The sequence below is a fragment of the Mytilus trossulus genome, chromosome 5 (genome assembly GCF_036588685.1).
Source record: "Mytilus trossulus isolate FHL-02 chromosome 5, PNRI_Mtr1.1.1.hap1, whole genome shotgun sequence".
Taxonomy (NCBI): domain Eukaryota; kingdom Metazoa; phylum Mollusca; class Bivalvia; order Mytilida; family Mytilidae; genus Mytilus; species Mytilus trossulus.
The window spans coordinates 17,465,514-17,487,996 of NC_086377.1; the positions used below are offsets into that span (position 1 = coordinate 17,465,514).

The 22,483-nt window shown below is 32.2% G+C and overlaps 2 protein-coding genes across 2 annotated transcripts; both read left to right on the forward strand.

Moving 5' to 3' along the window:
- Positions 1–5,375: 5,375 nt before the first annotated feature.
- Positions 5,376–13,875, forward strand: LOC134719468 (DNA ligase 1-like). The gene is made up of 6 exons (XM_063582458.1): positions 5,376–6,450; positions 6,830–7,028; positions 8,526–8,595; positions 11,055–11,114; positions 11,885–12,017; positions 13,310–13,875. The coding sequence occupies exons 1-6, from the start codon at positions 5,756–5,758 to the stop codon at positions 13,545–13,547; spliced, it is 1,395 nt and encodes a 464-aa protein (XP_063438528.1). The 5' UTR covers positions 5,376–5,755; the 3' UTR covers positions 13,548–13,875.
- Positions 13,876–14,652: 777 nt separating this feature from the next.
- On the forward strand, positions 14,653–20,866 carry LOC134718607 (low-density lipoprotein receptor 1-like). Its single transcript, XM_063581238.1, has 3 exons — positions 14,653–15,339; positions 17,976–18,101; positions 20,621–20,866. Exons 1-3 carry the CDS (start codon positions 15,255–15,257, stop codon positions 20,767–20,769), a joined length of 360 nt encoding a protein of 119 aa, XP_063437308.1. The 5' UTR covers positions 14,653–15,254; the 3' UTR covers positions 20,770–20,866.
- Positions 20,867–22,483: the final 1,617 nt, after the last annotated feature.

Here is a 22,483-nt window from a genome sequence, read left to right on the forward strand (position 1 = left end):
TAATTGTGGTATGTCCAATATATGGAATGCACAGTTTGCTGATAAATGGGTGTTAAAATGTATTGAGCAAAAACTTAAAGATCAGTTTCAACAAGAATGCTTTGCATTTGTTGCCGAATCACCTAAAACTTTATGTTATCGTATTTTTTAAAATAATTTTCAACTGGAAAAATATTTTTCTGTTTTACCTTACAAATTCATTTATACATTATGCAAATATAGATGTGGTAGTCACCACTTGCCGATTGAGTCTGGAAGGTGGCAGGGTTTACAGAGAGAAGACAGAATCTGCCGTCTCTGTGACTCAAACGACATTGGTGACGAATACCATTATATTATGAATTGTGGATCTTTTAGGTTTGAAAGAAAGAAATTTTTACCTACATACTGCTGGTCTAACCCTAAAATCTATAAGTTTGATCAACTGTTTAATTCATGTAATATTGTAATATTAGAAAAACTATGTAAATTTATCAAAGTTATAAATGTGAAAGTCAGTCCTCCAAGTTAATTTCATTGTATTGTTCACACATGCATGTAAAAATTGTACCTTATAGTTATATTTATGTATGTTCTCTATAACTATGTAATTGTAGTTTTATGAGAAATAAAGTATTCGTATTCGTATTCGTTAAATTTAATTTAATGCCTTTTTGTGTTCCTTTGTTAAATATGTGTTTGTTTTTATTGTGATTAAGATACGTGTGGTACTTGTACATCCTGTCATTATTGTTTATGATATTCTCGTATTCTTTTCTTTCAATTTTGCTAATGTGCTTTCTCTATATGCCTTTTTGTGTTACTTAAATACATATAGCGTGGCTCTGTACTTATACATCCCTCTATTGTGCTATTGTAAAACATGTTAGTTGTTTGTCTTTCATTTTTGTTATTTGCTTTGTCTAAAATGTATATGCCTTTTTATGTTTCTTTGTTACATAATAATATGACCTGGCTCTGAACTTATAGATCCCGTCATTGTGATATAGTACTATGGTAAACTTGTGTATTCTTGTCTTTAATTTTTGCTAATATGCTTGGTCTATGTGTCATTTTGTGCTTCTTTGTTACATATTTGTTTTTTGTTTTTTAATGATTTAGATTATAACACAATGTTAACTGCTGTATTTTTTAACATTTTTACCTATTATTTCTATTTGTTTTGTGCACGCAACGTTGTCAATATAATGGAAGTTGATGCGACTAACATACAAGTTAGAGGTTTAGCTAGCTATAAAACCAGGTCCAATAAACCATTTTCTACATAAAAAAATGTCTGTTGTGACCAAGTCAGAAATATGACAGTTATTTATTCATACGTTTGATGTGTTTGAGCTTTTGATTTTTCGATTTGATTATGGATTTCCCGCTTTTAATTTTCCTCGGAGTTCAGTATTTTTTTGTGATTTTACTTTTTAAACACTTACCAATACCTTATTTTTTTATAGTTTAATCTTTACCTTTCACTTTTTGAAATGGGAAGATGTTTTTGATGTTTATAGAATGATACCTACGGGCGTTTTTCTCACAGTGACTATGAATCACTTGATATATAACTTATTAACTTATTTTACGCAAGCAACTCGACGGATGTTACATGTGGAGCTAGATAAGGTTAGTGGCCTTCCGGGGAAACCTTGGCTCATTCCTTAAATTTTTGATTGGGTTCATGTTGCTAAGTATTGGTTTTCTGTGTTGTGTTTTGTGAACTGTTGTTGTTTTTTGTTGTTTTGTTTTGTTTTTCATTTTTTGTTGTTGTTTCTTCTTTCTTTTTTTTTCTTTTTTTTTTTGGGGGGGGGGGGGAGATTTCTATTGTTAGTTTGGTCATTCCTTTGATATCTTTCACCTCATTTTGATAACTATAAACTTTGTTGTCAATCTAGACAATAAAAAAGGGCCATGACTTAAATGTGATAATTCGGGACAAGATCAAGTTCGACATAAAATCTCGCGATCTGAAATTGCGCTACGAATCGCAAATTTATTTTAAATCCTAGTCTACGAAAAATTGCAATTTTTTGGGGGGTTTCATTCCTATTTGCCGTGATACGTTGTTGTTATTTCTACTTTTTTAATAATATTATTAAAACCATGTAAAAAACGTAATTCATTTTTATTGAATTTAATGAATTATTTTATTTATTATAGATCTACATCATATCTTTTGTTTCACCAAAATGTCATAAAATGGCGGTTCGTTACGATCTGGAATTGTAAATGAATGATAGAATTGCACTTAATCATTATTAGTGAGATCTGGCTTGAAGATGAACTTTAAAATTGAAACGAATTATGTTACTGACGAGGAGATGATACCAATGAGTATGTAACTCTATATTATCCATTGTGTATTGAAAAGAACAATTGTCCTTCTCTGTTTGTTTACTAAATTACAAGATTGTCATTTAAAAAGGGGTCAATTTACAATAGGTACGACTGCGTGGTACATACCCACTTAAATCTAAACACAGTAATTATACTTTTGACGATTAACGTCTTTGTATAAAAACACATCACTTATGTTTAGTTGACTCCTGCCATGTGAACGGACCCTTATTAAAAATAACGGACTTTCTCTCATTCAACAAACGGATTATGTTCACATGTGGTCACTTAAAATTTGTCTAAATATGTGTACCAAAATGTGAGTTAATTTTCGTCATTTTATCGGTTATATTTATTATATTATAGTCAAACATATAGTACACTTTTTTGAATTCACGAAATCGATAAGTCTGATTAGGGGCGGATCCAGCCATTTTAAAAAAGGGGGCCCCAACCCAGGATGAAGGGATTTCAACTGTTTGCCAGCACTCAAATGCATTGATCGGCTAAAAAAAAGGGGGTTCCAACCCCTGGAACCCCCCCCTAGATCCGCCGCGTTTTGGTAGTAGGTGATATCGGCTCTTACATTGAGTACCCTCAACCTTTTTGTATAGTTTGAATAAACCCTATCATATATATATTGTACAGAAAACGTACGATATTTCATGAAGAGAGAATTACATTGGACATAATTATATCTGATAAATTGGTGTAAAAAAGGGAGGGGTAACATTTTAATCTCATTAATTTCTGATACTTATTATTTTAAAAATCACCGATCTCTAGTCGTAATATATTTCATCTTATTTTCTCGACCATATCATAAACGTTGAAGATCGAAAACTCTGAACTATTTTAACGACTCATCCCAACCTCAAATAATAAAAATGTTGCCCCACCACAGAAGAAATTATTCAAAATATTTCTGAGCTAGCATCAAACACGTTAGGATCCCGAAAGGATCAGATCAGTCTTCCGACAATATAAAAAAGAAGATGTGGTATGATTGCCAATGAGACAACTATCCACAAAAGACGCATAATCAGCTATAAAAGTCCCCGATAACACAATGTAAAACAATTCAAACGAGAAAATTAACGGCTTTATTTATATAATAAAATGTCTGCAACCGATCGATCTTGATTTTGACGGAAATTATTCCATATTGTAAGCTTAGGAGTAAGTTTGATAAGTTTCCGATATTGACGATATTTTTAGCTAAAATTTCTAATACGAATTTATTGACAAATTTTCAATTTAATAATAACAAAAACAATAACTGGATTTTTTATTGGTAAAACTCTTTTTAGAACTTCTCAAAATCACTAATAATTATTTTCTACGAAAATTCAATGAAAAAAGACAAATTTACATTAATTTTTAAACTTCCATGATGTCTCTTATTGTAATTCAAATATCTGACGTGAAATTCTAGCGATTTTGTCAGCTTACAAAAATCACCACAATCTCTATATATGAATTGGTCTTATGAACTTATCTTTTCTTTTATAAGCCAAATTTTTCTACTAGATCTACCATGAGCCATTCAAATTTTCCAAAAATCAAGATTATAATGAATTTGGGAAAAAAAAATGCAGAATAAGGGTCTAAAAATATTTGATTGACGAATATACATGTATATCCCATTAATTATATTGACTGTCTTTTTTCTATGTAATTCGTTCATTTCTCAGTTTTATTGGGTGAAAATGAAAAGAAGGGTTTGAAGTTATTTTTAAAATTTTTCAAGTTGAAGTAAATTAAGTTATGTTTTATAATAGCCAGTTGTGATTAAAAGAGCGATTTATATGACGGATACAAAAAAATATAATAGGAGCTATTTTTAACTTTACTACAATCGCTATTTTTTGTAATTTTTTCAAATATAATATTGTGGCTTTTAATCTAACACAAAAAGGAAGCCCAATGACCTATATCCCTGCTTATGTTTTTTTTTATAAAAGCACGATATAATTGAACTTTTCAAGTGGTAGAGTAATTATTTTCATCTATTTGTGTTCTTTACATCTTTAAATATTTTCCTACTGATATTTTACACCTTTCCATTATGTTCTCAGGCAAAAAACTCAAATATCACACAATACACTATTTGTATTAATTCAATGAAAACAAACAGAACGAACTTTTGATAAGAGTAAATACGTGAATTTCAAGGTTTTTTTACGATTAAATTAAAACGCAATCTAAAAATGTTTTTAAAAGTGTTTAAATTTAATTCAAATTGTATTTACTTTTCATTAAACCATTTTCTTTTTAAAAAACATGATCGATTATTGTAGTGTCATTTTTCATTTAGTATTTGTTCTCGGTAAGCACCCATATTTGCTGAACCTCAAAAAATAAGTTCATTTAAGGTGTATGATCCCAATTTTGTTGATGCTATTAGCCAAATAGTTACATAGATTACTAGCTTAAAAATAATTCATACTTTTTATCATAGGATTATATACAATATGGAATTTTTTCATTGTTGAGAGTAGTTTTCGTCCGTATGGTGATCTATATACATGTAGTTGCTTACATCACGTGATCTTTCTTTATTCTCAGGTGGTAAGTTGTCTCCTGTATGCCACACCTTCTTATATTTTGATATAAATTATAAACCCCCCGACCCCTTTTCTGGGTTAAATATTTTATACTCGGGGTTTACCTAACATTAATTTCATTTAGATAGTTGTCTCATTCTCAATCTTACATGCCTTCTTTTTAAATTTTAACATTGGAAATGTATCAAAGGAAGATATTTATCATAGTCAATAAGTCGAAAACATTTCTTATGATTTCTGGAAACTGCTAGGTGTATTGTTCTGGATATATATATCAGGACAATAATAGCACCAGAGTAGTTTAATCAGCATGTGATCTCGGACTGAAATTTCAACTTATGCTGTAGTCGAAGTGTACTGTAGTTTCTCTGTAAACTTGTATTAAGTTTTTAGAGAATAAAGTATCTATCTATCTATCTAGCAATAGTTTTATTTTGTACTTTCATTTTATGAACTTCATATGTGTTATCATTTCAGCTAGAAACTTTTTTTTAATCAATTCTATGGACAAAAAGTGGATATATTATGCTTAACAATTCTACTGAAAATGAGATAGGAATATTTTGCTGAACAATTCTACGAACAGAAAGTTTTCAATATTTTGCTTTAGAATTCTAAATACAAAAAGCTGGAAATATTTTCCTTATTAATTATACGGACTAAAAGCTGGATATATTTGTTCCGAATTCAACTGATGAAAAGTGGATATGTTTTCTTTAAAAATTATACTAACAAAAGGCAAGAACTATAGTTTGTGTGCTTAAAAATTCTTTAGACAAAAGACAAGAAATAGTTAACCTAACAATTCTTCGGACAAAAGGCAAGGAATATTTTGCTTCACAGTTCTACGGATAAAAAGTCACATGATGCAAACGGATGAAATGAATCAATTAATAGAAGGTCAAAAAGACCAAAGAGAAAATACATTATTGTGTTCGTTTTGCCTTCGTATTTTTGACAACTTTAATGATTTGCAAGATCACCTCATATTACACGACCCGTTAAATCTATCAAATGGCCAATGTGAGGATTACGGAAGCTTAGACTGTGTTAGCGAAAATATAAACTTCGATTCACGGAATTCTATGAATACAGGTGCGTCTAAATTAATTAAAACAAAACAAAACTATGTTGGCACACAACAACAACTATCGCCAGCGATACATTCATTACTACAGTTGAAAAACGTCATGTTTAAACGAAAACGTGATAACCATGACAACGAGGAGGACGACGATGAAGAAATGTACAACGAGGAAGAAGTTGACGAAGAGGATGAGGACGCTGACGAGGAGTTAGTGATTGAAACCGAGGAGGATGACGAAGAGGACGACGACAGTGATGATGATATGGAGGGAAATGATGACGAGGATGGGAATGCAGACAGTGACGATTATCAGGACGAAGATGAGGATGACGGAGAGGAGGAGGAGGTGGAGAGATTGTACGACGAGAAGGATGACGAGTGGAACGAGCAAAGGAAAGCGGTGAAACTGGAACGAGATAAAATGGGAGTAAAAAAAGAAGATAAGAAAACATGTACAGATGTTAAAATTAAGTAAGTTCAAATTTGCTATCGACAAGCTATCAAACAATGCCAATGGGTAGTTTTTGAGTCAGAAAGAAGGAGATGTTAAATCAGCGTATATATATGACAAATTACCCTAAAGAAATATGGTATATTTTAATGTGAACTAGTTTTCTTGCTTGAATTATTAGCATTTTTCGTTTTCGTGCCTTTTATAACTTGCTCTTCAGTATGGGTTTATTCGTTGTTGAAGGCCGTACGGTGATCTTTAGTGATTAACTGTTACGCCGACTGGACTTTGGTGGATAGTTGTCTCGTTAGTAATCATACCATATCTTCTTAATTTTACAGCCATTAACTTAAAAAAAAAATGTTCCTACTAGTATATTAAATGATTTTATTTTTTCAGGGAAATAAATCACGTGGCACAAACTGAGTCTGTTAGATACAAATTACTTATGCACAGTGATATTGTACGGAGATTAGAAACTATGGTAAAAACTATGAAGAAATCACCGAGAACACATGAAAATAACAAGGAATTACATCGAAAACCCGAGAATAAGATGGACTCACCTAGAACACATAAGCACAAAACCCGCCTGTTTGTGAGTAACACTATTGCAAATAATGATATGGTCCGATTACACAGTTATCGATATCGTCACGAATATAGTCCCTAATGTGGACAGTGTGTTACTTGTCAATTTTTTTTATACTACTTCCAAATTTATTTCTTTATGTTTTATGCCTCAAGCATCTTCGCTAGCCAAGGGTTACGATCCACTCCCGCTCTCTTCAGATGAAGAGAGCGGGAGTGGATCGTAACCCTTGGCTAGCGAAGATGTGCCTCAAGTAGCAAGAAGGGGGATAAAATTACACTATAAAAACATTTGATTCATGAATTATAAGGTAAAGTAGTGATTTGGTTCAGTTGAAAAAGGTAAAAAATTTCGAAAGCTGTCAAAAGATTTCAAGACTCCCTTTACATAAAATTGTCAATATTTTGAGTTAGAGCTGATGATATAATTTGTCCCAACAGTAGTACAACCCACTGCAAAAATATTATTGAGAAAGCGTAGGTGGCATTTTTTTATTACATTTATTGTCTAAAAGAAATGCACAACGAAATAACTGTGTACTCGGACCATAAACCAATTGTACAAAGTAGCTGTTTTATGAGGTTGATACGCTAACATATTGACCTCGGACTTTTTCCGCTGTCAATATACTTCTTTTGGACTGAAATTACCATCGCATGGACTTATACAAAGGCTATGAGTAAATTATATTGGTCCCTGTATTTACATTCGGGTATGGATGCTGTAATATTCCCTGAATTTGAATAATTCAATCTGGTCAACACCCATCAGTTTTTGCCCCTTTTTGTTCGTCAATTATTATTTCAAACACTTGACAAGATATGGTGTTTAATTCCCAATATACACCTGGATAAACATCAACCAAAGGAACAGTGCTGTTGTTGATATTTTTTGGTTAATATTAGTATCAATTCATAATGTGTAAACGATAGGGGTCAGTAAATTCCATATGGGGTGATAACGATGGAATTTACCGAACCCGTATATATCGTATATATCGTATTAGATCACTTGCACACTATGTAATGAATTTATCCTACTGACTTTTTTTAATTTATTTAATTCAGACTAGAGTTGTCTTATTTGCTGTCATACCACATCTATTTATTTTTATATTGAAGTGTTCGAGTGTTAAGTTTTAAGAAGTTCCTACTTTCATTGGTATGCACACAAACCTAATGTCAACAATAACAATTTTATATCAACAACCTTGATGTAACAGTATTAAACAGACCTTTCGTTACTTTTAAATAAACAAATAGTGCCAAAATAAACTACTAAAGGTGTATTGAATAAGCCCCGCTTCCCTAATAACCTAATATGGAGTATGCACGGTCTCCGAGCAGACGCTTTTAACTAATCATTTTTCTAGAAATGTATAAGAGGTAAGATCATTTTATGCCTTTGGAATGGACTAAACGCTTGAATCGGTCTGCCCTTTATATTTAAGAGCTTGCTTAAAAAAGTTCTATGGTAACAAAACAATCGTTATTTATTTTTTAGGCACTAGATGGCAAAATGACAATCCATAAAAGTACACAGACAGATCCACAGACAGAGAGCATTAATGAAGGTAGAAACAAATATTGAAATACTGAATATATGTACTTGGTAAAATATCAAAACACGTGTTTTGAATGTCGTATATTTTAATTATTATTTGTACATGTATAACAATAATATTAGGTACAGTTTTAATAGCACAATAAACATTGTTCCGCTGTGCACTGTAACACAAATGTGTACAAGTTCAGTGATAATGGACATCATACTAAACTCCGAAACATATTAATGAACTTAACTTACAAATCACACAAAACTGACAAAGACCAGAGGTTTTCTTACTTGGGAAACTCTTGCACAAAAATACGGCGGGGTTAAACATGTTTTATGATATCTCAATCCTCTCCTTCACCTCTAGCAAATGTAGAAAAAAAAAAAAACGCATAGCAATACGCATGTAGTAAAAGTTTTTAACTCGTTTTTAGGGTGTTTGCTTAAAACATAAAAAAGATTTTATTTAAGATTGGTATAAATTAAAAGAATATAAATAAAAAAAATATAAAAGCCGAAAAAAATGAAGAGTTCGTTTGCTTGTTTTCGAGATATAATAAGCCATTGAAAATTTGGCAGGAAATAATTCTATCAAGACTTTTCATACAATTAACATGGCCACCTGTTTCTTTAAAAAAAAAAACAATGAAATAATAACAAGGATTTGATAAGATTTTCAAATATGAAATTTCAAACTATGTGTATTCAAATCATGAAAAGAAAAGTAGAGTTTATTATGTTGTACTGTTATACCACTGTCCCAGGTTTGGGGGAGGGTCAGGATCCCGCTAACATGTTTAACCCCGACACATTATTTATGTATGTGTCTGTCCCAAGTCAGGAGCCTGTAATTCAGTGATTATCGTTTGTTTATGTGTCACATATTTATTTTTCGTTTATTTTTTTATTTAATAAAGGCCGTTAGTTTTCTCGTTTGAATTGTTTTACATTGTCATATCGGGCCTTTTATAGCTGACTATGCCGTATAGGCTTTGCTCATTATTGAAGGCCGTACGGTGACCTATAGCTGTTAATGTCTGTGTCATTTTGGTCTCTTGTGGACAGTTGTCTCATTGGCATTCATACCACATCTTCTGTTTTATATTAATAATATATTAGGCAACTTTGAAGACGAGAATTGTGTATTTAAATATCAGCAAACGCATTGAAAAAAATTAAGCAGACGATGTTTAGGTTTTAAATCTTAAGTTCTTATATCGTTTCTTGAATTTTTGGGTAAAAAATACAATTTTTTAACAAAAGAAAAATTCAATAAAAAAAGATTCGCTATATTGCTTTAATCATCTGTAAAAATTGGAATAATTGGTCAATTATTAACCCTTGGTACAGTGTATAACCAATTTCATTAGGCCACACTTAAAAATATTTTGGTTTGCTCACACCCTACCCAATGGTTGAGATAGTGGGTAGGTAGGTATAGGCATTTTCTTTTTTTTCTTTTTTCAAAAAAAGATATTGAAGTATCAGATATTTATTAGTCTTCATGCCTATTTGATTAAAAAAAACTTCTTAAAAGAATTTGAGTAGGCAGCTTTTTTTCTGGATAGGTAGCGTTTGGGCAAACAAACCTATTATTTATTATGGCCTTATGTATGGAAAATACATTGCTTTAAGCTTGTATGGTTTATTTTGTTGAGTATGTTTACATTGTTCCAAAGTAGGTTAGTGATTTTTTCAACAGTAAAAATAAGTATGATTGAATAACATGTATCGTTCTAAATTACGACATAGTTCCTTTTATTGAAGTGTAATCATTTATCAGTGCAGAAAAGTACCGGTGAAATAAGTACACATTTTGACGATTTAACAATAAATTCTTTTAAATAGACAAGATTGCAGCGATTTATATTGCCACACAAAAGCTTTTTTTTCAATCTAATCTTCACACCATCTTTACGTGTTAATGTCTGCGGTTGAACAATTTGAGGTTAATATGACACTTTTCTTGTTTCATCATAACTGATCGCTCTTTTTAGAACACGAGAAAAGACTGAATATTTATATTTTACTTCGTTTGAGATCAGATGAAATCGTGTCATATCGTCGGGCTTCCGCTACTCAGATAAAAGTCAAAGATAGTATTGATATAAAATCCAAAATCTGCATTGTCATCAACACACAAACAAAGAACAAACAATAATCATTACAATACATAACATAACAAAAATATCAAGATAAATATACAACTCGTCTAAACATCAACCCAACAATGTTACATCTGTAAATTTGCTTTCACAATTTTTTTATTCTTCCCTTGCTGGGATTCGAACCCATGCTACTGAGATATCGTGACACCAAATCGCCTGCACTGTAGCCGTCCCGCTAGACCACATGACTATCTGGGCTATATATAGTTTTGTAATTTTTCAACACCTCCCTCTTGCCCGTTTGTATCTATTTGCAAGAGATAACTTATTAATAAGAAGTTTACATCTAAGTATATTTTTTTTTATCTAGATCAAGGTTGCTGTCAGTGTAAGACGTGTACCTGTAAGTGTCACGCACATTTGCAGAATGGTATGTGTATTTTTAGATATCTATTATTTATGTTACCCCCCCCCCCCCCCCCTTTTACTCCCATTATTCTCTACTCTTTATATTTTTGTTTATCTATATTTATTTATTTACCCGTTTTTCAGTAGACTTGACTCATTATTTTAGATCCCTATTGTGTAAAATGTCATCCAAACCGGCAGTATAACTTTCTATTAAATGTATTTGACTGTTACTTTAAAAAAAACATAAATGTCAGAGGGAAAATTCTGAGTTAAATCGTAGACAATTCTAAATCTTGAGTTGCAAAGAAGTTTCATATTCAGTTAAGTGTACATTGAATTACTTGTAATTTAGAAATCCGGATCCTGCATGAGATGAGGAACCACTGGCATCTGATGCAACTGTCATACAAGTGAGAGGTTTAGCTACATGTAGCTATAAATCTAGGATCAATCCACCATTTTGTACATTTGAAAATGCATGTAGTTAGGCATATGCCAGTTGTTATCCATTCGTTTTGATGTGTGTGTGCTTTTGCCATTTGATAAGGAACTTTCCGTTTTGAATTTTTCTCGGAGTTCAGTATTTTTGTGATTTTACTTTTTGTGTCAGCGTCTTCTAATTACCAAGTTAAAAAAAGACATTAGAAAAAAGAAATACTTTTTGTCGAAAAAATATCAAACTAGAAGTAACTTATGAATTATATGAGTACATATGAAAAAGCCATTTCGATCATTTAAAATAAAAATAAGCTAACATCATTGAGTATGTGTACCCTTTACTTATTTTAGATATGCAGAATGCCTTAAAATGTAGCAAACAAATGTTCCAGTCAAATATATTTCCAAAAGAGAAAGACAAGAAAAAACTTTTAACAAAAACATTGACAATCCAAACTGTAAATAAATGGTTTATAAACTATAGGTGAGTATGTTATCTCTGTTTGATTTTTAAGGCAATAAGAATCGTCTTAATAAATCTCAGTCAGTAAGCTTTGACCGATAGGGGTCAAGAATCGTCTATGAAAAAAATCAAATGCTCAGTATGAAAAACAATCTTCTGAAGGCTTGTTGTTAAGTTTTGTCATATTCAAAATATACTAGATATTCTTTGCTTATTTTTTTTTTTATGGAGAATCGTATTTTTATAACAAAATCATACACAAAAATATAGACTTGTCATTGTATACATAATTCAATCTGTTCACGCTTCAGTGTGTAGATATCTGTTCGGATGTCGAAGTTGCTTCTTTTAAAACCCCAGTCCAACTAGACCATGATTGCACAACGCTCACTGCGGTCTTAAATTACTTCAGATTGTGGTGAGATCGCATATGAGCAGCATAAAAATGTTACTTTTCGTTGCTTTCACGATGATACTACGTTCTCATTACGCTTCTACAACGATCCCGCTTCGATTATACCAAGTTCTCACCACGCTTTTTGTACGATTATCATTATCTCACTACGCTCATCACGTTCTCACTACGACCATACCAAGTTATCTGATTGTAACACGATCTTATCACGCTTCTACTGCGATGATAGCACGTTCTTACCACGATTTTATCAACACTGCTTCATTCCTTCTTTTTCTGATGAATACGTATATTTATCGGAAACATCACAGTCATGCAACCAAAGCTACAAGAACACACGGGCGTGGTGGTAGGGGTAGATGTGCAGGCAAAGGGAGCTTTGATAGTAACAAATATAAATCGAGCAGACTAATCCAACCTGAATCACAACCTATCACGCTCAAATTTCGATATTTTTAGCAGGGATGACACAGATGTGGCAATTATGGTTGAGCCGTTAGAGAAATAGGACAAAAGGTCCAAAGTACATACAAATGAACAAAACCTGAGAGCTTTTATATATTTTAAAATGACAATGAGCATGATGGTCGTAGTATGAACGTAGTCAGGTCGTAAGCAGAGCTTGACGAGAACGTCATGGGCGTGCTAGAATCGCAAGCTTACATAAAACAAACCAAAATGTATTCATGTCATTGGATAGAAAAATAACTTGAAATGATGGGCACAAGATTATTTTAAAGAATATACACATTTTCATCATGATAAAAAAAATGTACGGGTTTTACTCTTTATTGAAGGTAGTACGGTGGCCTTTAATTCCTGATTTGTTTTGGGAGTTGTCTCATTGGTACAATGTAATCATACCGCATCTTCTTATTTTCATGTTTTGTACTTTCAGATATCACTTTTTCCTCCACATTAAAAAGATTGCAGTTGATACCATCTCATCAAAGTCAACAACAATAGAAATAAACAGATTGACAAACAAACATTATACTCAATGTTTTCAATGTGTTTCCAAAAAGCCTAAACACCATTCGAAACAACAAGTGAAACGGGCTTTCATGGCGTGGAGATTTGCCTTGCAAAACAACCTTAATCCGGAAAAATACATGCGGCAGGCTTTAAAGTCGTAAAGAAAAATATAGTCCATATTCATTCAAACCAAAGATCAGGATTTAAGACACAGATCGTCAAGCGCTGCAGAAACGGCAAAGAGACTTCAGATGACAATCGATACAAATTATCTCTGCTTTTTACTTTGATTTAAGTCATATCCATTTGTTAATCCGTCTTTGGACTCTTTTACCACCAATTGAATGTGTTTTTAGTGTGATCTTCATCTGTAGAAATCAAAACGGGATTGGATAGACTTCATAAAGTCGTAACGATAAATATATTGCATAATCATGAAGAATTCAAACCAAGGACCGTGAAATAAGCAGTAGATCGTCAAGCACTGCAGTAACGGCATAGAAACTATAGATGATGTTCGATACAAATTATCTCTGCTTTTTATATTGATTTATTCATATCCATTCGTTAATTTTGGGATCCTTTTATATAATTTTGGGATCCTTTTACCACCAATTAAATGTGTTCAATGTGATCATTTGTGTGTAAAATTCAAAATGTGATCGGATGGACGGTACACTCCATTTAAATGCATGATTTGTTGTAGACGCTAAACATGTATGAGAAATGGGAGTTGTTAGGGGATTTTTTTTTAACTTTATAGTATTGTTGATTTGTATGATATAATGTATGACATTGTACTATGCAATCTACTGTCATGGAGCAAAGAATCGATGTGATTTTATCCGGGTTTTTTTTTACCAATAAAAAATGACATCACAATATTATAATCGCACACAGGTTGAGCATTGATGCGTTCCAATTCTAAAAACATATTTGTATTCATTTTATCTCAAGTTTCGTCTTCGGTAAATTCATTTTTGCCATGGAATGATATAAAAAGTAAAATTACAAAATACATGAAAGGTACATTGTTTTTGTCAGCTGAACCCTTAGAGGTAGAGTTTACTTCCACGCTAGACAGTATTCAATTATGTGTATCTGGGAACTAACTATATGTCCCCATTAGGGCTACATTTTTTGCATGTATATTTAGATCCCTACCAAAACGAACCGAACACAAAACATTGTATAGTCAGTTCTACTTTATTAAGTTTATATGTAAAGACTACAACTCGCTGGGAATGGTCAATTATCGACCGTTCCAGTTTCTGTATCACTTTGCTCAGCTAAATAAAAAAAACTTCCAAGTGCAATATTTCTTGTACAAATTCAAATCAACTTTCTTGTGCAAATATAAAATACAATATTTTATTCATTTTCAAAGACAACGTGGGAGTTCCAAGTTAGCATATGATTAGTTCGTCGCGTATTTTGCGATTCAATTTATGACTAAGGCTCGTTTATTACTATTATATTATTATATTTTATTATTTTCTATAATTCGTACATCAGTCACGGCTAGCGAACTTAATAGCATATAATAAGTCATTTAGAATTGATTTAATAATGATAATGATTTTGTCCATTAATTTGCCTTTCCTCCCTCTGATGATATGTTTATTTTACCGGAATCTGCAATGCAAATCGAAATAAGTTTACATTTAATATGATGACAAATTGAGTAATTCGTTGTTTTCATGTGTGACATTAACTATATAAACACAAGTTTTAATACAAAATGATGCTGACATTTTTAGTTCGTATTATAAGGGAAAAGTCAAAGTTATAAAATTACAAACACAGATTTGCTGTACAGGATGTGAAATATTAAATGCTAAATAAAAACATAAACAAGATTGACAGTCATGACGCGAGTGTTTGTACGAAATTGTCTTTTTTCAGTCATTATTTTGACATTTAGTGGATTAGTTACAGGAAAATCAGTTAATGGTAAGAAAGTTAATTGTCACTATTTAAAACCTTTTATTTTCGTATATAGTTATTTGATTTATTACAACAAAATAGAAATGTTTTCTTTATAGAATAGAAAATTGTATTTTGTAATTGTAAGAATAAAGAGATCTGAATATTTAAGTTACTCTCATAGTCATTTGATGTTTTACCACAAAACAGAAATGTTTTCAAAATAGAATATACAATTATTATTGTAAATATAAAAATAAGAAAATCTGGTATGCCAATGAAACAACTCTCTACGACCCAATGGCATAGAAGTCAACAACTGTATGTAACAGTATGGCCTTCAACAACTAGCAAACATATATGACAAATGTAAAACAATTAAAACGAGAAAAGTAACGGTCTAATATATGTGTAACAGTTTTAGACAGTTCTACCCTAGAACTCATCCTGACAGTTCTACCTATAACTGATTTTGTCAGTTCTGCCTAGAACTGGTTCTGACAGTTCTACTTAGAACAGTTCTAAGGTAGAATTGTTCTAGGACAGGTTAGAACAGTTATATGACAGATTATTCTGACAGTTCTAATGAGAGATTAGAAGTGATCTCCACTGAATGTACAAAATGTTGAACGAAAAACAATCGACGGAAAGCAGAAATACATCTAACATAGACACAGATCGGACGTGTACATTTGTAAGCATGTAGTTCTGGTTAAGCCGATGTCTTGACTATTGTTTTATGCTGTAAGCCTTTAACCATTTTTGGAGGAGTCTGTGCAAATAGTTGGTGTTGTGTGCTAACCAATAATCTAGTAGCTTCTTTATTTGTTGATCCTTACCAACCTAGAGACAAACAATATATTAATAGAAGTAAAGGTTTTTGAAAGAAAAAAAAATATTTCAAAAGGGTTAGTTGTGTTTGAATGGAAACTCTATAATGCTATCATGTTCCGATACGGACTTTAAAAGCATCTACATTTCTGAAGTCAAGTGAAAAATATCAATCATCTATGCAAATCGAAAAATAGAACAGACAACAGCAGAAGGTCAACAACAGGTCTTCAATGCAGCGAGAATTTTCCGGACCCGGAGGCGTCCTTCAGTTGGCCACTAAACAAATATATATACTAGGTCAGTGATAATGAACGCCATACTTATCTCCAAATTGTACACATGAAACTAAAATTAAAAATAATACAAGACTAACAAAGGCTCCCGACTTGGGACAGGCACAAAAATGCGGCGGGGTTAAACATGTTTATGAGATATACACCAGTGGCGGATCCAGGGGGAGGGTTCCGGGGGTTGGAACCCTCCTTTTTTTGGACGATCAATGCATTTGAATGGGGACATAAAGGTGGAACCCCCCTCCTTTTGTCCTGGGTTTAGAACACCCCTTTTTAAAATGGCTGGATTCGCCCCTGTACCTCTGGCCAATGTAGAAAAGTAAATGTAGGTATGAGTTATATGATTTGTACTGCTGATCGACCGATCTCATTGTTCACGCTAGAAAATTGTAAACCATTAGAACAAATGTCCTGCTGATGAAATTCATTAAAATATCAAACGTATTTGTGCATGGTAATGACGCCAAAAAAAAGTCTCTGTAATACATTTTTGTATTTGATTAATCATTTGAGCAGATTGCTACCTCGTTTTCGATGGTTTTTATAGAATGCTGTACTTATTATCTGCCGCCGCGTCATAAAAAAGTTATAAGACAAATCAAAATAGTTTGTAAATATATCAAAAAAGTTGAATATTTGTTTTTGAGAATTATTCAAATGATTATAATACACAAACAGCTTCTAAATCAAAGCAAAACAAAATTAAGTCCACATTTGCTCCTGTAAGTCAAGATGGTAGGTTCATGTCTGTCAATTTTTGTTCGTAAATTGTTTATCATTGCATGTTTTTTCTCATCTGAACTGTAGTGCATGGTTGTCAGTACACATCTCCTTATTCATTTAATGATGCTATTTTCAATAAAATACATATTACTATTAATAGAGGTCGGTAATTTGAAAAACGCATCAAACATATCATACACGCTGACGTACCAAAAAGTATTACATGATCCCGAGCTTAAGGGAGCTACCATTTGATTATTATGGGGGGCTAGGATGAAATTTGAAAAAAATAGGCAGGACAGGAGTTTTGAGTAAAAAAAAAGGCAGGATGATACACTTGCAAAAAAAAAAGTCAGGATGACAATTATTGTAAAAAAAAAGTCAGGATAAACTAAAAAAAAAAGCAGGACCGGATAGAGTGAAAAATAAAAAGGCAGGACAGAGATTACAACTAAAAAAAAATGCAGGACAAAATTTTTCATCCTAGCCCCCCCCCCCCCCCCCCATAAAAATCAAATGATAGCCCCCTAAGACTATTAAACGTTTTCCCTCTGTCCCTCTGGTATCTTTCGCCCCTCTTTTCCAACAAATAAGTTAAGGTCAAAATTAAATACTAGCCTTAGAAATTAATCAGTTGCCCATCTGCATCAAAGTGTATACAATTAAAGCTCGGGATCATATAATGTTTATTGGTAACTCTGCAGATGCGTAAACATACGTCAACGTATATGAAACGGTTGATACATGTACGTCTTTAATATGAACGACCTCTAATATAACAAAATATTAGCTTGTGTCTGTTTTTCTGTCAAGGCGTTTCGTGTGGATCTGACGAATTCCGTTGTAAGAATGGTAAATGTATAGCAAGTAACTGGAAATGTGATGGTATGGTAGATTGTGGCGGAAACGACCAATCGGACGAAAAGAATTGCAAAGGAGGTATATCATGATACACATTCATATTATTCAAAAATAGTATTTCCTATTACAATGGATCTAAATTTATTCGCAGAGCCAAAATCTGACAATGAATGAATCCTAGTGGATTTTTAATACATGTTTATGATAGTAAGTCTGAACACATGAACTAATATTTCGTTTAAATGCATATACTAGTAATTACATTAGATGTTTGTTTCATTATGATACAATACTCTGATTGGCTAGCTGCACATAACGTGTAATAATTCCTTAAGCAATTGCATCACACAATAAAATTGATTATTCATGATTACACGAGGTCCCATAATAAAGTTTGTGTTTTCATGATCCTATCTAAAAAAAATGTAATTATTAGTATTGATACTTCTTTTGTAACTTCATAGGGTTGTAAACCTATTTGATAAAGTTGAAGCTGTGTGACAGGATTTATATGGTAAAACTCAGATGTTCAAATTAAAAAATTCCTGTAGAAACGGGAAGATGGTCCGGAATTCCAAAAAATGCACGAATTTGTCATCTCTGTGGAAATGGAATAGGAGATGAATTTCATTATCTTTTTAAATGTCAAAAACAGGAAATAAAACTGCTTAGAAATAAATATATTCCACAATATTATACTGCAAATCCAACGGAGAACAAATTGAAACAGCTTTTAACATTTTGTTATGTAGAACTTTACAAAAACTTAGCAATATTTTTAAAAATTCTTACACGATACTTGTGATTTATGTTGGTCTTTTTCTTTTTTTTTAAAGTTGAATGTTATGGTAGTTTGTAAATTGACAATTTGCTATCTTTTCCCATGTATATAGCATTAATATGTTTAGTGTGAATGTATTGATTATAAACATGTGTATACGTTTATATATGATGTCCTCTTGTACACCTATGTGTCTGAGGTTTTTTAATTAATAAAGTATATAAAATGTACTTCGGTCAACGCTTTTTGTCAACAAAATTGTGTCATCATTTATTATTAATCATGTGTTTCTTTGTCTAATACATTCTCCTATTTATTTGTATGGAAGTCTTGTAATATTATGTTGTCATTTCAATGTTATATTTAGCATTGCCATTAAAGTGCGAGGTTTGGCATGCCACAAAACCAGGTTCAACCCACCATTTTTTCCTTTAAAAATGTCCTGTACCAAGTAAGGAATATGGCCATTGTTATATTATTGTTCGTTTCTGTGTGTTACATGTTAACGTTGCGTCGTTTGTTTTCTCTTATTTTTTAGTGTAAATTCACATTGCGATAATACGTGTCACGGTACTTGTCTATCCCAAACTCATGTATTTGGTTTTGATGTTATATTTGTTATTCTAATGGGATTTTGTCTGATGCCTGGTCCGTTTCTGTGTGTTACATTTTAGTGTTGTGTCGTTGTTCTCCTCTTATATTTGGTGCGTTTCACTCGGTTTTAGTTTGTTACCACGATTTTTTTTGTCCATGGATCTATGAGTTTTGAATAGTGGTATAATATTGTTGCCTTTATTTACACCCCAATAAAGTTACAAATAGAAGCATTCAATTCTTAAATGAATTTTTGTTTAGACAATAAATTCAAATTAAAAAAAAAAACGCAACTGCTCTATCTCAAAAAGATTTTTACAGTTATAAACCAAAGGACGATAACTGTATCCTTGAACCAGACTAAGTCATGTAGATATATAAAGAGTTATAACTATAAGATACCATCTACTTTTAAATTAGTGCAATTGTTATCTGTAAGAAATGTTAAAGAGCTAAACAAACTAAGAAAATATTTATTTTCTGCAGAAAAAGCATGTAATGGTTAATTATTCAAATGTTTATTTTTAGTTTAATATGTCTATATGTCACACTCCGCTTAATTCTTTCATTGATATGTAGAACTTGTGTATAAATGTTATATTATGTTGTATATTATCTAAATGGATAGTTATATTGTGTTAATCCAATAAGCTGTATTTGCTTACGGAAATATAGTGTTATTATTATATACATGTATATAGGTCACAATACGGCCGTATGCTAATTTTACTGTCTATTATCCGTACTGAAAAGACCGTATATAATAAATAATCTTTATTGCAAAATTACACCCATGAGGGTCAAGCAATACAATGAAACAATAATTTTATACTATACAATGCAATACAATGAAATACAATGTAATACAATGAAATACAAAATAATACAATACAATATATGGAATAATAGAACATTAGAGTTCAATTATAAATGTATGTAAAAAAAAAACACCATCATAACCTTGCCTGACACGGGTCTGACTCCCTCAGTTCTAAAGACTGTTTAATGAAGACTCCAATATGACAAACAAGTTCAGGGATGGGGTTTAGAATGTGTTTAAGTTTATTGAATGCATCAAGATGCTGAAATAATGGTACATAGTCTTTTAGATAAAAAAATCGGTTGTTTGGCATTTTTATCGACGTTGTATTCGAGAATGATCTACTCTGATATTTTTTGCTGTGTAAATTAAACTTACATGCTGATTAGTTTTTTTTTGCAGACGATAAGTGTGATCAGTTTTCATGGTACTACTTCCGGTGCACGATTACCCATCGATGTATACCCAAATCGTGGATGTGCAATGGGGTACCAGATTGTCTTTACAACGACCGTTCTGATGAAAGTCATTGTCAAGGAAATACAACATAAAAACTGAAATTTTATTTTGACATCTAATTGTTCGTTTTTATATGTTTGTTATTAAACTGCGTGAACTTTTAACAGTCATATATTCATTAAAGAAATCATCAGCCTCTTTGTTAGAATACTGTTAATTTAGCTTATAAAAAATATGTGGTATGTAAGCCATTGTGACAACTCTTCACAAGAGACCAACTGACACAGAAGTTTACAACTATCGGTAACCGTACGGTTTTCAACAATGAGCAAATCCCATACTGTAAGTCGGGTACTAAAGTCCCTGAAATGAAAAATGAAAAGAAATCAAATGAGAACGGCCTCATGTATGTACAAAAAAATATGAAAAACAAACATGTAACACAGCAACAACAAAAAAAACTACTGAATTGCAGGCTCTTGAATTAGAAATAGACACACACGTACAGCATGTGACGTACATAATGTGGCGGGGTTAAACGTGTCAGATGGATTCCAACACTTTCCTTAACCTTGGACAGTGATGCAACAGTACAGTAACAGTACAGTAACAGTACAGTAACAGTACAGTAACAGTAACAGTACAGAAACAGTACAGTAACAGTACAGTAACAGTACAGAAACAGTACAGTAACAGTACAGTAACAGTACAGTAACATTTCAGTAACAGTACAGAAACAGTACAGTAACAGTACAGTAACATTTCAGTAACAGTACAGAAACAGTACAGTAACAGTACAGTAACATTTCAGTAACAGTACAGAAACAGTGCAGTAACAGTACAGTTACAGTACAGTAACAGTACAGTAACCGTACAGTAACAGTGCAACTACAGCACAGTAACAGTACAACATAGTAACAAACTATGAAATCATTTGAAAAAGGCTAAAGTCATTAGATGTATATAAATAGAAATACATCTAACAAAAACACAGAGTGAACGTGGTCGGGTACTTGTACATCCCAACAACAAAAACAAACACTTACTAGTCTAAGTACTCTCAGTTACTGGCAGCTAGTTTAAAGACAATAACAACTAATGACAGTTACATGTTTTTGTTCATTTATATATGAAAATAATGAGATGTAATATGATTGCCAATACCAAATACAGAAAGCTCATTTCAGATGTGGATCTCAATAATCACACACCGTGTGAGACCCTCGTGGGTAGTCCAAGTCGTTACCCTCCCCTCCCCAAACCCTTTTCCGTCATCGTCTAAATGATTATTTACATGTATCAAGGTATGATGGTACTTTTTGTAAAGCTCGATATGAACATTGATACAAGTTAATGACCCGATGTTAACCTTACATGACATACGCAAACTGCCCCGAGCATTAAATATTGCTTTTGTTTATGTATTTGTTCTTTACGTCAACAGTCTGATAACATACCCTATATCTGTCAAACTACAAGTTACAATTAAACCTGTTTAAACCGGACCTATTCAGGACTTAAGATTTTGTTCGGTTTGGCTGATGTTCGGTTTTATCAGGTTCACAAAGCATAAAATTTGATATGACGGAGCTTACGGACATATTTTGTTTATACAGGGTTACGGTTAATGCAGGATTCTGTTTAGCCAGGTTTCACTGTAATTGGATATTAGTAATGTATATTGGACATTTGCGTAACAGGGACAACATTCTGGATTTATCACGGCAAGGGCAGGAGCAGTTTGTTTTGGCGACCCGATTCTCCTACATTTTTGTTATGAATAAATTACTTCAATTGCAGTAAATA

Coding starts and splice junctions, on each gene's coding strand:
- LOC134718607 (XM_063581238.1), top strand. CDS start 15,255: ATGACGCGAGTGTTTGTACGAAATTGTCTTTTTTCAGTCATTATTTTG. Junction 15,340..17,975: donor TACAGGAAAATCAGTTAATG/GTAAGAAAGTTA, acceptor TTTTCTGTCAAG/GCGTTTCGTGTGGATCTGAC. Junction 18,102..20,620: donor CGAAAAGAATTGCAAAGGAG/GTATATCATGAT, acceptor TTTTTTTTGCAG/ACGATAAGTGTGATCAGTTT.
- LOC134719468 (XM_063582458.1), top strand. CDS start 5,756: ATGATGCAAACGGATGAAATGAATCAATTAATAGAAGGTCAAAAAGAC. Junction 6,451..6,829: donor TGTACAGATGTTAAAATTAA/GTAAGTTCAAAT, acceptor TTATTTTTTCAG/GGAAATAAATCACGTGGCAC. Junction 11,115..11,884: donor TCACGCACATTTGCAGAATG/GTATGTGTATTT, acceptor TACTTATTTTAG/ATATGCAGAATGCCTTAAAA.